The sequence below is a fragment of the Camelus dromedarius genome, chromosome 14 (genome assembly GCF_036321535.1).
Source record: "Camelus dromedarius isolate mCamDro1 chromosome 14, mCamDro1.pat, whole genome shotgun sequence".
Lineage (NCBI taxonomy): Eukaryota > Metazoa > Chordata > Mammalia > Artiodactyla > Camelidae > Camelus > Camelus dromedarius.
This window is the reverse complement of record NC_087449.1, coordinates 57,189,763-57,206,670: the sequence shown is the minus strand read 5'-3', so window position 1 is coordinate 57,206,670 and position 16,908 is coordinate 57,189,763. Positions and strand designations below refer to the sequence as shown.

General features: G+C 44.2%; 1 protein-coding gene and 1 non-coding gene across 2 annotated transcripts; one reads left to right on the top strand and one right to left on the bottom strand.

Annotated features, from left to right (window-relative positions):
* Window positions 1-633: 633 nt before the first annotated feature.
* Window positions 634-7,920, bottom strand: MUL1 (mitochondrial E3 ubiquitin protein ligase 1). Its single transcript, XM_064493975.1, has 5 exons — window positions 7,902-7,920; window positions 7,642-7,763; window positions 4,411-4,498; window positions 3,867-3,987; window positions 634-2,589 (listed from the first exon to the last, which is right to left on the bottom strand). Exons 2-5 carry the CDS (start codon window positions 7,759-7,761, stop codon window positions 1,860-1,862), a joined length of 1,059 nt encoding a protein of 352 aa, XP_064350045.1. The 5' UTR covers window positions 7,762-7,763; window positions 7,902-7,920; the 3' UTR covers window positions 634-1,859.
* Window positions 7,921-9,969: 2,049 nt separating this feature from the next.
* LOC116157025 (U1 spliceosomal RNA) lies at window positions 9,970-10,133 on the top strand. The gene has a single exon (XR_004140987.1). It is a non-coding gene; the product is annotated as a U1 spliceosomal RNA (small nuclear RNA).
* The last annotated feature ends 6,775 nt before the right edge of the window (window positions 10,134-16,908 follow it).

The window sequence follows — 16,908 nt, the reverse complement described above, 5'->3', positions numbered from 1 at the left end:
GGGGACAAGCACCCTGTGGGGTGTTCGTGTGAGCACTGAGGGGTCAGCCCCATGGCTGGTGAGCAGGAGGGTCAGGAGTTTGACACAGCTTGGGGTTTAAATGTGGATCCCCCCTTACTAGCACTGCACCCTTGACCCAGTGAACACGCCCCCAACACGCCTGCTTCCTCTTCTGTAAGACGAGGTGCCAAGAGTGCCTGCAGTGTCTGGTGAGGATCAGCTCTGAAATTAAAGTCTGAAAGAGTATCTGGTACACGCTACATGTTAATTTCCTCCCTCCTGTCCCCAACACCCCACGTCCGGCCCCTTCTCTCAACAGGTGAAACTTCACTGCCCCAGCGTTCAGCCTACCAGGACTGACTTATTACAGAGATGACCCTGAGTGAGGCCAGGCATGACCCACAGGAATGTCTCTGGAGGGCCCTCTCTCAGGCTGGCCAGAGACTCCTCCACCCCACCCCCAGCTCCAGCATCACTAAGCTGCACCCACTTGGGGGACCCCAAAGCCACCTCGTGGCTGAGAAAGGACACACAGAGGCCTCCAGGTCTTCAGTTCCTCCCCCAAAACAGGATTCAACCCCACCCTGGGGAAGCCTAGCCACTGAGCTCTTGTTCAAAGTGACAGGCTAACACTCAGTTATAATGCGTTTTATTTGTGCTGTCCACACTGGACACTGCAGGTGTCTGCCCCCTGAGAGCACCCCCACCTCCCCTGCACAAAGGAGGATTGGGGGATGGATATTTGAAGCCAAAGAAGGGAGAGAAGACGGAGCTGTGCACAGACCTTTGACTACTCAGAGGTGGAGAGAGGTTCTCCCACTGCTTACACTCACGAACTCAAGCGGGTCAGGTGAGGGAGGGGGAGAACCGTAATGAGAAGGGGCGCTGTGATCACACCCATAGGATGTTCACTTTTCAGTGGGGGGCAGGGGGTGAGGGAAGAAGCCTGGAAAAGGCCCCACACTCAGGATGCCGGCTGCTCCTTTTCCTTGGTGAGAGCCTGGGTGAGGAGCTGAGAAAGCCAGGAGGCTGGGGCAGCGGCGTCCTTACTGCTCCCCAGGGCAGTGGGGGCAGGGGGCTTTCCAGCGCATCTCGGGCAGGGAAAAATTGGAGCCACCCTTCGGCCTCTCAGGCCTCAGGAGTTCCAAGTCAGGGCCGGAAGCAGGCTCCGGTGGCCCTCTCTCTAGGTCTGTGGAGCCCTCAGGAGGACGGCAGCAAAGGTGCCCTGTCACCACTGCCCCAGGGGATCAGAGAATGAGCACCATTCCAAGTGTCCCTGCAAATGACCTCTCTTCACTCTACTGACCGGAGTTCCAACCCATTAGGTAGAGGGCAGATGTGGGATTTCACTCCCTGTCGTCCTGACACACACATGTGCACATTTAGGAGGCAAGCAGGTGAGGGGAAAGGGATTCAAGGGACGTGTCCTGCCTGACACATTTCCTGGGGTGTAAGCAAAGAGGAGGAAGGCCGTGACAGAGTCTCCTCGGGGGCAGCTCTGCCTCCTCTCTGGCCAAGTCACTCAAGGCTCAAGTCCACAGGAATCGACAGCTCGCAGAAGGGACGAGAAGATGCTGCAGCAGAAGAGCTGGAGTCACTGGCTTTGGCTCAAGATCGATGAGGTGGTCTCAGCCGCACACACGCCGGCCAGGCTCCCGGAAGGGATGCAGCGCCCCCAGGCCCGCCCCGGGGAGGGGCTGTGAGTCCCCCACTGGGTGCAGGTCGAACAGGCAGCATCCTGAGGTGGGGGTGTGAGGTAACAGCTGCCCCACCGCTGCTCTTCTAAAGGCCTCGAGATAAACACCCCTGAGCGGGCAGGGAGGGCCTCCCACGTCTCACTGCGGGGCCCTGGCAGGCTGTTAGCTGTTGTACAAGGGAATCACCCGGGCGATCTCCTGTCTGCAAATGGGGCACCGCCTGGGCTCCGGCAGGGTGCGGTAGCACTCGGCGCAGGAACAGACGTGCCCGCACTCCAGAAAGACGCACGACCGGACGTTGCTCAGGCACACGACACAGGTGCTCTTCAGACTCTCCCTGTCCTCGGGCTTGGCCTGGCTCAGCAGCCGGGCCTCGTGCTCCCGGAACTCCTCCTCCATCTGCTTGAGGCGCAGCCGCTCCTGCCGCTGCAGATACTGCTTTCGGAGGATGAAGAAGAGGGTGGCACACGTGACAACGCCAAAGCCCAGCATCAGGATCTTCCAGAGTCTGACGCTCGACTCCTGCCTCTGCAGCAGGCTGTCAAAGTCCTGGCCGCTCAGATAGTACTGCATGCCCTGCTTGGGGGGCTGCAGGCGGACGGAGTTGTTGTCCAGGACCAGCTCGCCCACGCCTGTGAGGGTGGCCCCCACCTTCAGCATCTCCTCGGTCTCCTGGATGCCTTTGGGCCGCTCACCGCTGATGTAGTGGCCGATGACATCCGTGAAGGACTGGATGGAGGGGTGGAACTTCTCGTACACAGTCTCCAGGCCCAGGTCCAGCGAGTCCAGGGGCTTCAGCACCCGCACAGCCACATCCACGCCGTCCTCGTGGGGCACCAGGTCAAAGGGCACCGTGTTGGTCCTTTGGTGAATGATCTTTGAACAGTCGTTCCTACAAGAATGAGAACTCAGGATAAAACGAAGGACAGCAGTTACCTCACGCCCAGGCAGGGATGGAGCTCACCGATACGCCAGGAGGGCAGGATAAAGTCTGAAGCAAGGGGAAAAGCACAACAGAGTTCACAATCATCCAGGGCCCCGGGAGACGGAAGCTCATTTTTCAGGTTCCGAGTGGGCAACAAACACCATCACAGATCACCGCTGTTTATTTCCCTTTGCTCCGTAAGAGAAATCGATTTAACTTAAATAAATCCCTCATAGAAATTAAAAACAGAGCTACAATATGACCCAGCAATCCTATTTCTGAGTATAGCTCTAAAAGAACTGAAATCAGAATCTAAAAGAAATATCTGCACTCCTGTGTTCACTGCAATATTATTCAAAATAGCCAAGACAAGGAAACTGCCAAAATATCCACTGACGAATGAATAAAGAAAATGTGGAATACATATACAAGAGAAAATCTGTCCGTCGACAGATGACTGGATAAAGAAGTTGTGATATATAAATTAACATACACAATGGAATACTACTCAGCTATAAAAAAAAGAATAAAACAATGCCATTTGTAGCAACATGGATGGAACTGGAGAATGTCATTCGAAGTGAAGTAAGCCAGAAGGAGAAAGAAAAATACCATATGGTATCACTTATATGTGAAATCTAAAAAAAAAAAAAAGACAAATGAACTTATTTACAAAAGAGAAACAGACTCACAAACAGAAAACAAACTTATGGTTACCAGTGAGGGAAGGGGTGGGAAGGGATAAATTGGGAGTTCAAGATTTGCAGATACTAATATACATAAAATAGATATACAACAAGTTCATACTATATAACACGGAACCATATTCAACATCTTGCAGTAACTTATGGTGAAAAAAGAATATGAAACAAATATATGTAATTTCAAGTATGATGGAAGCATTATGATGCATACCTGAAATTAACACAATCTTGTAAACTGACTATACGTCAATAAAAAATATATATATACAAAAAAAAAGAGAGAGAGAATATTATTTAGCCTTAGAAAAAAAAGGAAATCCGGCCACATGCGACAACATGGATTCTGGAGGACATTAAGCTAAGTGAACGAACCCAGTCACAGAAGGACAGACACTGCATGATCCCATGCATATGAGGGATCTAAAAGAGCCAAACTCACAGAAACAGAGTAAAATGGTGGTTGCCAAGGTTTGACCTGCGTTCACCAGCATTTGACCTGACCACCTGTGAGGGCTGGGTCGGTGGAGCCAGGATACGCACCAAAGGTGGGTTGTCCGATTCCACACCATCTTGTGCTCCTGCAGCGTCAGACGCTGAATCACACCCTTGCAATTTTCCACAAACTGGCTGTTAAGTGTTTCTTTAACAGATCGAACAGCGCCTAAACGGAAACAAATTGTTTTATTTCTGAGGAACTATTCTGCCCTTTCCTTTGAAGTAATTTAAGTTTTGTTTTCAGTTTGAGTTGGTTTCATTAATCAAAATGATAAAAATGCCATCATTTAACTTATGTAACTTACAAGGTAAACTTTGTGGGCACTCTGCTAAGCAGTTACACAGACTGCATCGTTTGGGGTTTACACCAACCCTGTAATGTCTATTTCAGAGATGGGGCAATGGAGGTTTGAAAAGGTTGGGTAATTTCCCCAAGATCACACAGCAATAACCCAGGTCCTTCTGATCCCAAAGTCCAAGTTCTGAACCAGTGCCCCAAGGCTAGAGAAGGCCCTCAATGTCAGCCAAGATCTTTATCAAACTTTCAGAAGAGGGAGTTATTTTTCATTTTACCAATAAAGAAGCATACCTTCAATAACAGCATAAGGCACACATTTTCCTGGAGCTTCCAAAAGAATACTCTTTAAGTCTTCACCCAGGTGGATTCTTTTAGCACCCTAAATGTAAACAGACTGAACTGACTGTTGAATACTACATGCTCAATCAAACAAATGAAAAAAAAAAGACTATTTCAACTTTTCATGTTGAGAGAATAAGGAAACAGGCAGGAAAGAGACTGCAGAGAATCAGATTCCAAAGCTGCATCCTGCAAATTTTACCATATAAACAGGCATGGGGCAGCGCCTCAAACAGGGGCACCACGTACTCTTTCTCCAGTTAACCAAGCATTCACTCCTTTGCATTTTAACTCTTTAAGAAGAAAACATAAAAGGTATTAATCAATTTGCATACCATAGACTGAACGTAATGTGATCTCTTCCTGACAACATGGAACCATGCATCCAAGGGGCTTATGTGAAAAAGCACCTAAACCAGTACACGGTAGAGCCCGGGCAACGGTAGGTATTATTATCACTGTTTCCTTATCCGATCATGCTCTGCATCAGACATTACAATAAACAGGTGGCTTTGCATTACAGGACAAGGTCGAGGACCTGGGCCAAACACTATTGGTCTGCTTCTTATTGTGCCTTTCTTCCCTCTCGTAATCAGGTGAGCATAGTTCCCTCTGCTGCTGCCTGCCTCTAACGTCCCCCAGTTCTCCCATCCCTGCCGATTCAGCTTCCAACCTGCTGTGCTTTGCTTGGGAACCAACCAAGCCCGTCACTGCTGCATCAAAAGCAAGATAAAATTAATAATAAAAAAAAAACTGAACATTTCCTCAGCATCTATGTCCTGGGTGCTAGGGATTCAGGGATGAATGAAGGACAGTTCTGGCTTTCAGGGTATCCCTGTCAACAAATCTGAAGGGGGTCAGACAAGGAAGGTGAGGAGGTGCTGGATACCTATTAAGGTCACTTTAAGTTTAAGCCATTGTGACACAGTAAATGACAGGAGCAAGGTCAATAAAAATGTATTAACCACCTACTGTGGTTTTTCACCTACTGTGAAGATAATAAAAATTATGGCAATAGCAACAATTAACACTTAAACAGTTCTATTTACTTGTTTATTATCTGTCTCTCCCTCCACCAGGCTGTTAAACTTAGGAAAGCTATGACCCTGTTTGTCTTGTTCACTGCTGTCCCCCTAGTGCCAAGAATAGTGCCTGACACACATTAGGCACTTGATATGTATTTAATAAATAAATCAGTGAATAAGCACTTAGATATACTACATACCAGGCACTCTACTAAGCACTTTAAATGTATAACCCCATTTAATGCTCATACCACCCCTATATGGTAGACATCACTATCCCCAATTAGATAAGGAAACTGAGGCTCAGAGAGGTGAAGTGATCTGCCCAAAGTCACACAGCCAGTCAAGTATCCATCACAGGATAGCTGGTTAAAATTTTTAAAAAGGAAGAGAGGGGGAATTCAGTCAGAAAGACCTGAGATTGAATCAAGCTTCAACGCATCTACTGTGAACTTAATTTATGAGTCTCAAATTCTGTACAAGGTGGGGAAAACAACCTCACAGGATTTTCATGTGGATTAAATGAAACTTAAGATGTCAAAGAATACAGACCAGGGGCTGGCACATAGTAGGCATACAATAAACATGTATTCCCATCACTATGAGAAATGTAAAACGGTAAGACACAAACCCCACTCTGGAAGTTTTGAAATTTGATCAAGAAAATAGAACCTAACATACTAGGAATCTCAACTGTTTTTTCCAGAAAGTGGCTATTTCATCCTCATTTAGGAACGAATTGGCAAAGCTTTTAAGATACCCGAAGATGGGTCCTGGAGAGCTCACTGCTTCAAAGGATCCCACCTCCAGCCAACTTGATGCCAACGTGATTTCTGATTCGGATTCAAAAAGTGAAGTATCAGTTACACTCATAGCCAATCACTTCAGGAGTAACTTAGTTATTTAATTAAGCAAACAAGAGGGCAGCTGGAATCTCACCAGGATGTCATTCACACCACAAATTCAATTCCTTGGTAATTAGGTTCATTCCAGCCAGGCTCCAAAACTCCCTTCACAGTAGAGATTTCACACATTTGTTTCTAAGCTCTTAATGAAAAGAATCTGATGATAATAAAGTTAGTTAGGTTTAGGAATCCATCTTCCAAATAAATGTCAAATCAAGCCCTAACCGTTGTATTGTGAAATTTCAGCCAAAACAAATCCACAAATATGTATTAAATATCTACTGCTTGTGAACCACTGAGTTAGAACCTAGAAGGGAAGAAGGATAAGTAAGATGCTGTCTCTGACCTAATGAAGTCCATCTCTCATGAGCGGCCCACACTTTCACAATAGAGCAAGGTCAACCAGAAAAACTATCCTACGCTGGGAAGCAAAAGACCAAAGTTTAAGTTCCAAGCTATATAGGCCTTTCCTTGGAGTCTCAATTTCTTGATTTGCAATCTGGAGGTGTCCTTTTATCTACTCCCAAGAAATTATTGTGAAGAAAAATTAAAACCAAGATGGAAATGTGTAAGTGGTTAAGTGTAGCTCAGGAAAGTGAGTGGTATTTTTTAAATGGCTGTAATATAGAAAGAATATAGAAGCAAGGAGCAAAGTAATTATGTAAATGGGTACAGTCTATGGCTTCTGCACTTGCTGTTCCCTCTGTCTGAACTGCTCTTCCCCAAACATCTGAACGGACCCCCTCTGCCCCTCCTGGGTTCTGCTCAAATGTCACCTTATTTAAAACAGCAAACCTCCCTTTCTCCAGCATCCCATTTCTTCTCTTCTCTGCATTACCTTGTAGTACTTATCCTCATGTGTCATAAAATCTGATTGACTCGTTTATTATTTGTCTGGGTGGACTAGAATGGAACCTCCATGAGGGCAGAGACTAGTGTCTGTTCTATCCACGCGATACCCTCAGTGCCTGAAGCATAGCAGGTGTTCAATAAAGATTTGTCGAAAAAAGTATTTAGGTCAAGATTCATTCTGAGTAATGAGAAAGATTTAGGAGAAAGGAAGCAGTGAAGCAGTTATCACGAGACCCGAATTCTGAACTAGCTCCTCTGTCTACCAGCCGGGTGACACCCCCTCAGAGCCTGTTTCCTCTCTTGGATAGCTGCCGAGAGTGGAATGGCCCACGGCGAATTCGGGGCTCACCATTACCCCGGGAAGGATGACCGCCTGAGGCCAGGCGGACTCCAGCACTGACCTTGAGCTCTTGGGCGACCTGGGCCTTCTGCCGGTACACGGAGTACAGAACGGCGGTGACGACAGAGCTGGTGCCCAGGAGGATGAACTGGCCCAGCGAGGGCCGCCCTCCGCTCTCCATGACTGCAACAAGCCCCGGGTTTAACAAGCCCCGCGGTCAATCCCCGCGACCCGCGAACCCCACCCTCCGCCTCCCGCCACTTCCTTCCACTTCCTTCCACCTCCCTCCACCCGGAACCACACCCCCGGGACTGTCCTTACGGGAAACCCGTAGCCGGTCGCTCAGCGATGACGCAAGACGCTGGAACAGGAAACGGGAGGGGCAGAGTAGACCGGAAGGCGGTGTTGCCAGGGTGATGGCTGAGCTTCAGCGGCCTCAGCTGGGTCCAGTCTCTTGCGTCGCCGGTAGGGAGTGATAGCTCGTCGCTCCACTACCCTTTCGACGCGCGGCGCACTGGCCATAATTGCCTTGCTTGCGTCATCCCGGTCTCGGTCCTTCTGGTTTCCTGGGATTATTGCGTTTGATGGGTTGTTTATTGTCTCCGCCATTGGGTTGGGAGGAAAGAAGAGAATTAATGTCTAAGAAGCACTTATGAGTATTACACATTTAAGCTTCAGGGCAAACCTTGAGTCTTGGATTTTATTCTTCCACGTTACAGATGAGAAAACTGAGACCAGAGAGTTACGGGGTGTGCCCAAAGTCACACTGCTAATGAATACCAGAGAGGAATTTACCGGACTACAGAGATATTACCTCCAAGACAGCAGGTTGTATCACCCAAGTAGCCCCTTAATCTGCCATCACCACATACAATATACTTTTTAACAACTAATAGTTAAAACTACAGTTATTAAGGGCCTATTACTGTGACAAAAAGTTTTACGAACAGTATACCATTTAATCCTCACAACACAGCTATACAGCAGATTTCAGAGACTCTTTTTCTGAACTCTATAGTGATCTCCTTCCTAAAATAATCAAGAGATACCCAGAATTTTATCCAAAACATCAACCTGCAAAGCTTATGCTCATCCAGCTGTCTCCTACAGGTTGGTTATGCTTTAAATTGAAACTACAAGGATGTACCCATTGACCAAAATCAATGTTTGTAAAATGTAAAAACTGTAAACTGCTCCACAAAAGTAAAATCTCTTCATTAAAGCAGCTGGCGATCCATGACATTTTCCTACCCCATTCCTTAATTATGCTAGGAGTCAAACAAGAATTATATTCTGAGAACATAGGGCTAGAATCTCCAGATTGTCAACATCACCAGATACCTTTGATGATTTTCAACCCAAGGGATGATCATGAACTTGCTACATACATACAAAATAAGATCTAACTTTAGTTTTTTAAATGAAGCTTGTCCAAAAGTTTGATAACACATTGCGTTAGCAAGAGTGTGGGGACAGAGACTCCTACATATTGCTGGTGGGTGTAAAATTGGACATTATGGAGAATGGTTAGGCAATGCTGACCAAGATTAAAAGTGACCACACCCATTGACAGAGCAATCCCACCTCGAGAAATTCTTCCTACGTAAATACACATGTGAATATGACAAATATATGTTATAAATTGCAGCATTGTTTTTAATAACAAAAGAATAAAAGCAACCTAAATGTTATCAATAGTCAATTGGTTAAGCAAATTTTTTAAACGTGTATATAAGCATACTAAAGTGAAGAGGCAAACTGCAAAACTGTCTGAGTATGATCCCATTTATTCTAAAAAGGAGGGAGAAGAATATGCATGTTTGCATAAAAAGCTAATAAGATTGGTTATTTCCATAAAAGGGGATCAGGTGGCTAAAGAACAGAGGGACTTTTCAGTCCTTTGTACTTTTTTAGTGTGAATGTATGAGATGTTTCAAATTAATAAAACTTGAATTTAAAAAAGAGGGAGATGAATATGGTATCACTCATATGTGGAATCTTTAAAAAAAAAAAGGAAAAAGAGACTATGAACTCATCTACAAAACAGACTCAGAGACATAGTAAATAATCTTATGATTACTGGGAAAAGGGGGTGGGAAGGGATAAATTTGGGAGTTTGAGATTTGCAAATGTTAGCTACTATATAAAAAATAGATTAAAGAAAAAGAAGTTTCTTCTGTATAGCACAGGAAACTATATTCAGTATCTTGTAATAACCTTTAGTGAAAAAGGAATATGAAAATGAATATATGTATGTATATGCATGACTGGGACATTGTGCTGCACACCAGAAATTGACACAATGTAACTGACTGTTCTTCAATATAAATAAATAAATAAATAAATAAATAAATAAATAAATAAATAAATATTAAAAAAGAGGGAGATGATAGTTACCTGAAACAGGACATACCATGATCACAAAGGTGTTTTTCCCAGGGCGAGGTTCATTCATTGTACTCGGGATGTGCTAACCCCTGTGATTTTCCCAAGTGCGGGAAACTTGACTGTGTAATTTGTGGTAGTGGGGGACTGCGTTCGAACGCTCCCCTAGTTTAAATAAATAAATAAGAGGGGGAGGGTGTAGCTCAAGCAGTAGAGTGCCCCGGCACCTCCTCTAAAAATAAATAAGTAAACCTAACTACCTTCCCCTACCAAAAAAAAAAAAATTAGGAAATAAATAAGAATAAAAATAAAATTACAAAGAGGAAGATGAACACACCAGTCACTCCACAACCAACGCCCTCCTACACCCAAAGCTCTGGTCTGGGCACCAGGAGGTAGAACCTCTGGCTGTTTGAGACTGTGGAGAAGCGGACATGGGCAGAGTTGTCTACTATCCCCGGTCCAATGGAATTAGGGCAACAAAGGCCTCTGGGAGAGTGATTCAACTTAACTCTCCTTGCTAGGGAAGGAATTTGAGTTCTGTAAGCAGAATAGAGGGTGCAGTGATGGGATGGGAGTTGGAAAGACGTTTCCTGCAGAGGGAAAAAGACAAGCAAAGTGCAAAGCCACCAAGAGTCTGGGCCTAGGGCATGAGACAGAGAGCAGGGAGCAAGTAACTGAGAAAGGCAGGTTGGGATCAGATCCTGTAAGTCCCTAAATGCCAGACCAAAAATTTTAACTTCATCATTTTGGGATTGGGATCTAGTAAAGCTGTTTGAGAACCAGCAGGGCATGATCTGGCCTGTTTGTTTGTTTGTTTTTTATCATCAAAATTCTCCTATCCTTAGATCATAGAAAGGGAGAGCATAAAAAAAGAGGCCATAAAATTGAAAACCAGTGGAGTCTCCACTGCGGGGGAACCGTGTGTATGGTTCTAACTACCTTGGGCCCTCTTGTTTTAGTCCCCAGGCCCTTCTATGAGTTCTTTGGGAGCTCATTAAAAGGCTATCATCCCCAAGAGGAGGGTATAGCTCAATGGTAGGGTGTGTGCTTAGCATATATGAGGTCCTGGGTTCAATCCCCAGCACCTTCACCCTAAAAATAAATAAAGGCCATCATTCTTAAGTAAAACAGATTTTTTTCTTTTTAAAAAAAAATGAAGTGTAGTTGATTTACATTATGTTAGTTTCAGGTGTACAGCATAGTGATTTAGTATTTTTTCAGATTATACTCCATTATAGGTTATTACAAGATAACGGCTATAGTTCCCTGTGCTGTACAGTGTATCTTTGTTGCCTATCTATTTTATATATAGTAGTTTGTATCTGTCAGTCACATACCCCTACTTTGTCCCTCCCCGCTTCCCTCTCCCCTTTGGCAATCCCAAGTTTGTTTTCCACATCTGTGAGTCTGTTTCTGTTTTGCATGTACATTGATTTGTATTATTCTTTAGAGTCTACATATAAATGATATTGTAAACCTTCTTATAGGTGTGTAATGGCATCTCATCGTGGTTCTAATTTGCATTTCTCTAGTGACTAATGATGTCAAACATCTTTAATGTACTTACTTGCCATCCACATATCTTTGTAGATGAAATATTTGCTCAGATCTTTTCTTCATTTTTAAAATTAAGTTGTTTTATTTTCTAATTATTGAGAGTTCTTTATATACTTTGGATACAAGTCCTATATAAAATATGTGACTTGCAAATATTTTCTTCAGTATCGTGGCTTGACTTCTCATTCTCTTTGTCTTTTGAAGAGCAGAAGCTCTTGATTTTTATGAGGTCCAAGTTATCCATTTTTCTCCTTTTATGGATCATATTCTTGGTGTTGCATTTAATCTGCCTATCCTAAGAACCCAATGATTTTCACCTATGTTTTCTCCCAAAAGTTTTATTGTTTTAGGTTTTACATTTAGGTCTGTAGTCCATTTTGAATTAATATCTTTTTTTTCCAGCTTTATTGAGAAATAATTGACATCCATCACTGTATAAGTTTAAGATGTACAGCATGGTGGTGTAATTTACATGTTGTGAAATGATGACCACAATTAGCTAACATCTATCATCTCATATAGATACAATAAAAATAAAAGAACTAAGTCCCCATGTGATGAGAACGCTTAGGAACTGCTCTCTTAACAACTGTCCTACGTATCAGACAAGTTAATTTTTGTGTATGCTGTGCCAGGCACTGTGTTTTCCGTACTGTTCCCATATCTCCCTACAAAGTAGTTAGGTACTATTTTTCCCTATTTTACAGATGAGGAAAAGGAGGCTCAGTGAGGTGAAGATGCAGAGTGTATCCAACTCCATCTTTCTGCAGAGCTGTATGCCTCAGCGCTCAACTATGCCGACTTCTATCTCGTTCATGTTGTTTGGCCCTAAAAACAACTTAGTGATTGATAGGAATCCTTTCCTGCCCTGAACCACACGGGTTACTTCTATTCAAAGATTTAGTACATAACACTCCATTTGGGAAACTAGTCTGGAAGATAGGATTCCACCAAGAAAAATGGAAATGATTTGTAAAATAATCTCTAAAGTTACTTCAATCTCCGCATTCTATGATCTCTGGGATGTTCTCGCGAACACGGGCGGTCAATGCTGCAGTGGATACTTTTCGCCACAAGGAGGCACCAAGAGCACAAGATACAGAAGGCAAACAGGGAAGACGGGCCTGGTGCCTAGAGAAGGGAGATGAAGGAAAGGCGAGGGCAGGGAGATTTAAGGGGAGCCCGGAGGCTAACTGTGCCCCACACTGGGCTGTATCTAGGGACCCAGGTAAGCTTCAGGCTTGCTATTTGTCAGCAGGCTCTGTGATTACCTTTACCTCCAGCCTCACCTGGGAAATGCAGGATCCCCCTCCCCAACCATCTTCCTAACCCCACCTTAATTATTAACAGCACCTGTTGGTCAGTGGGAAGGACCAGCACCCTGTGTACTGGGAAAGCGTGAATGAGGACAGGCTTGTGAGTCAGATGCCCTGAGTCCTAGATCAGCTCTCCCACTTACCAGCCATGTGATTACTGTTAAGTCCCAGCACCTTCCTGAGGCTCAGTTTCTCATCTATAAAATGGGGAAATAGAAGTAGATGGTTCCCCAGGTGTCCTCCAGCAGGAGTTCTATTCAAGCTGGTTGAAAATTGGAGGAAGAAATATTCTCCTCCCCAGGCACTGGGCAAACCATTTCCCACTTCTAAGCCTCAGTTTTCTCAGCTGGAAAAAGGGGGTAATATTTCTGCTTTCTGCACAGGACTGCTGTCGGCCCAGATAAGCTGATGTGTGGGAAACAGCCATAGATATGATAGGAATTCTCCTTCTAATTACTATTTGTGTTCTTGGCTTGCAAAACACATGCAAGGAAGGGGATGAATGTAAACAATTCTTGCTTTTTCTTTTTTAATTTTTTTTTAAGTGGGGGTACTGGGAATTGAACCTAGGACCTCATACATACTAAGCACACACTCAACCACTGAGCTATACCCTTGCCAGGCAAGTCTTGCGTTTTAACCTGTTGAATCTGTTCAGCGTCATTTTGTAGCTTAATACTGTAGTTCCTGGGGGGGAAAATGTTTGCTGTGGTTTACTGATAAACAAATTCAAAATTTAACAATATAATAAAACTGTGGCTGAATGGCAAATGAGTAATATTCACATGTAAATAATATAGAGGTTCAGAGGAGGAAAACATTGCCAGAGGCTTCTATGGTCAGGGAATAACTGTAGTAGTAACATTTATTGAACACCTACTACGTGCCAGGCCCTGAGCTAAGCATTTTACATAGACAATCATAAATCTTTTATTTGAAGGAACTTTGAGGGTCATGCTACAATACCTGTAAATATATATTTATGTGTATAATTATTTCTTTAAGGTTCCTCCCTACTGCTAATCTCTAAGCTGAATGACCCCCAGGAGCTGTATATTCTTGTTAAATGCTGCACCCTCAGTATTTAGCTGAGTACCTGGTATACAGCAGGGGCTCAATAAATGGTATTGACTAAATAAATGAATGAATGAATAAACTCAGTCCAAACTCACTCCCAGTAGGAGAAGCCCTTCTACATTGACTCAGAGAGGATCATCCAGCCTTTGTTTGATTAGTTCCCTTGGTGGAGAACTCATTACCTCACAAGTAGTCTACTGCCATCTTGGATCTCTGACGCTTCACCTCCTTGGCCCTGGTTCTACCTTCCTGAGCCTTTATCCATTTTGAAGAAGTTGACTATAGAGCCCTTCTGCACACCTCAGTAACTTCCTTAGAGTTCTGTCAACCATGAGCCCTAATTCTCATGGGAGGCAAAAGAGAAACATGGTGGCTAGAAAGGGTGCAAAGTCAAGTGAAGAGATTTTCCTCAAGGTGGGAGGTAGTTGTCCATGTGTGAGGCAGATGGGGTGGAACCTGAAAAGAAAACAGACTGTAGTTACTGGAGAGGAAGGGATAAATGTAGGACCCACTGTGGGACGATGTGCTGCAGGGAGGCAGGCAGACCTTGGCCTCCGCCCCAGCCAATCATGATGGTCTCACTCCCCTTACCAGGGATTGGCCTAGGAATGAGCATGTAACCCAGTTCTGACCAATAAGTTGGGATGGAAGGTCTGATAAGGACCTTCAGGGAAGTCTTCTCTTAAGGAGCACAGATTGAAAAAGATGGGCCCTTTTCTGTCTCCAACTAATGTATCTGGATGCCATGCAACTGTAGAAGCCATCTTGCTGCCACCAAAACCAATACACAGAGAAAAGCAAAGCAAGGAGAACCACAGAGAAATGGAGCCAGAGCTTTGATCAAACTGTGCCTGAAAGTGCTCCTTCCCTGAATATTTTTTTTTAAGTATAGTCAGTTACAATGTGTCAATTTCTGTTGTACAGCATAATGTCCCAATCATGCATATAATATATACATAAATTTGTTTTCATCATCCCTGAACTTCTTGTCAATGAGATAATAAACCTCACTGTGCAATCCCAGCAAATTGGCCATTGGTACCACCACCGCGAACATCCTAACAGATACACAGATTTTAAAAAACTAACTGCATTAATGAGGAATCTTTCAGTGACAAGTGCAGAAGCTGGACTCTAACACACTTAAGCAAAAAGTAGAACACGGTTCAAATAACTGAAAAGTTCAGGATTGGCTGGATCCAGGGACTCAAATCAATGGCATCAGGACTCCCCTTTCTCCATCTCACCCCTCTATTAGTTCTGCTCTTAGACAGTCACTCCCCAGGTCATACTGAGGCCCCTAGGAGCCCCAGACCCACATCCTCATTGCTTTGCAACCAGTGGAAGAGGACTTTTCTTTCCCACTAGTTTCAATAAAAAACATGGGATTTGTCTCACGACTGCTTTGGGTCACATATTCACATCTGAGCTAATCACTGAAGCCAGGGGAGGAGAAACACTGACTAGCCAAGAAGAAGCGACATACCCACTATTAGATGTGTATGAGGAGAGGGGTGGCCAGAGGTCAGGGTACTTACTGTTCAGTTCAATCCAACAAGTATCTATTGAGCGCTCTCTATGCAGCAAACACTATTCTGGGCACTGTTAACCGAGGAAGGGGGAATGAATTCTCAGCGTCTGTTCCATGAATCATAAAACAAGTCAGAGGGACAGGAGATCTGAGATTACAAACGACATCTGACTGAGTCATAACCATCACAATCATGTTCCCTAATTCTTAGCTTGTGTTATAACCAAGCCAGTTATTGGCAGTTGTGAAATGGGCTACGGTTTACTTTCTCAGCCTAGAACCCCAATGGCTTTGATCCGGTTGTCAGTGTTCTTCATTATATTCAAATATATTTGGCCAATTTGATCAACTAATATGTTTCAACTAATATACAACATATAAGAAGAGTTTTTATTAGCCAAGCATTCGTTCAGTTACAAGTCATTGAAACTTGACTCAGGCCAAGACTAAGGTGCACCAGTGAGGAGTCTAGGGTGCAAATTTAAGGAGGCACTCATTCTCAGCATCATACAAGCAAGCCTGCCTTGCTTTTGTCCTAGCCAGACCCAACTCAAACTAGCCAAAATGGAAAAATTATAGACCCGATATTCTAACTAGGAGAGGCACAGTGGTGAAGCCAGCCTCTAGGACACAAATGCACCAGTATTTATTCATTCTCTTCTTTTCTCCCCTTTTCCTCTCCCTCCTCCTTTCCTCTGCTTTCCTCTGTTTGCTTCAGTCTCTCCTACCACCGTTAGTCTTTCTCCCTACAATTAGATTATAGTCACAAGCAGCATCAGGTTAAGCACAGAACTGGGAGGAAAAAGACCATGAAGGAAAAATCTCAGGGAAGACCTTGCATTGGCTGTCTTGGGTCACATGTCCATGCCTGGACCAATCACTGTGGCCAAGGGGTAGGATCATATGGTTGCCCAATCACATGTGCTCACCCCTGTGGTCTAGAGGCTGGAGGTGGAGACCAGAAGAGGGGAGGGTCTGATGAGCAGACAGAGACACCCTTAGTATTTTAAATCTGAAACACTCTAGCCTTTATTATTTTTCTATTGAAACAATTATTTTTAAATAATATAGTTTGATAACCTGAGGTTTCTAAAAAAAAAAAAAACACCAATTAAGTTACAGAAAAATAGATTCCCCCCAGGGTCAGGAAGGACATCGTGAGGAAAGAGGCTGAAAAGATACATTAGAGAAAGATCATGGAGGTCCTTTAATTATTTCAATAAATTTGTATCAAAAGCCTTAGGTGCCAGGAACAGTGGAGTTTGCACTCAATTCTGTAAGCAGCAAGCTTTTGAGCAGAGGCATGTCAGAGTAAGAGAACCTGATGAAAAGCCCCCAAACCATGTGGCCATCGGCTCTCAGGGCTGGAAAAGAGGTAACAAGCCCACGTACTATTGAGGACTGCAGTCACTGAGCACATCCTCCTGGCCCCACTGACTATGCCATCACATGAGGTATG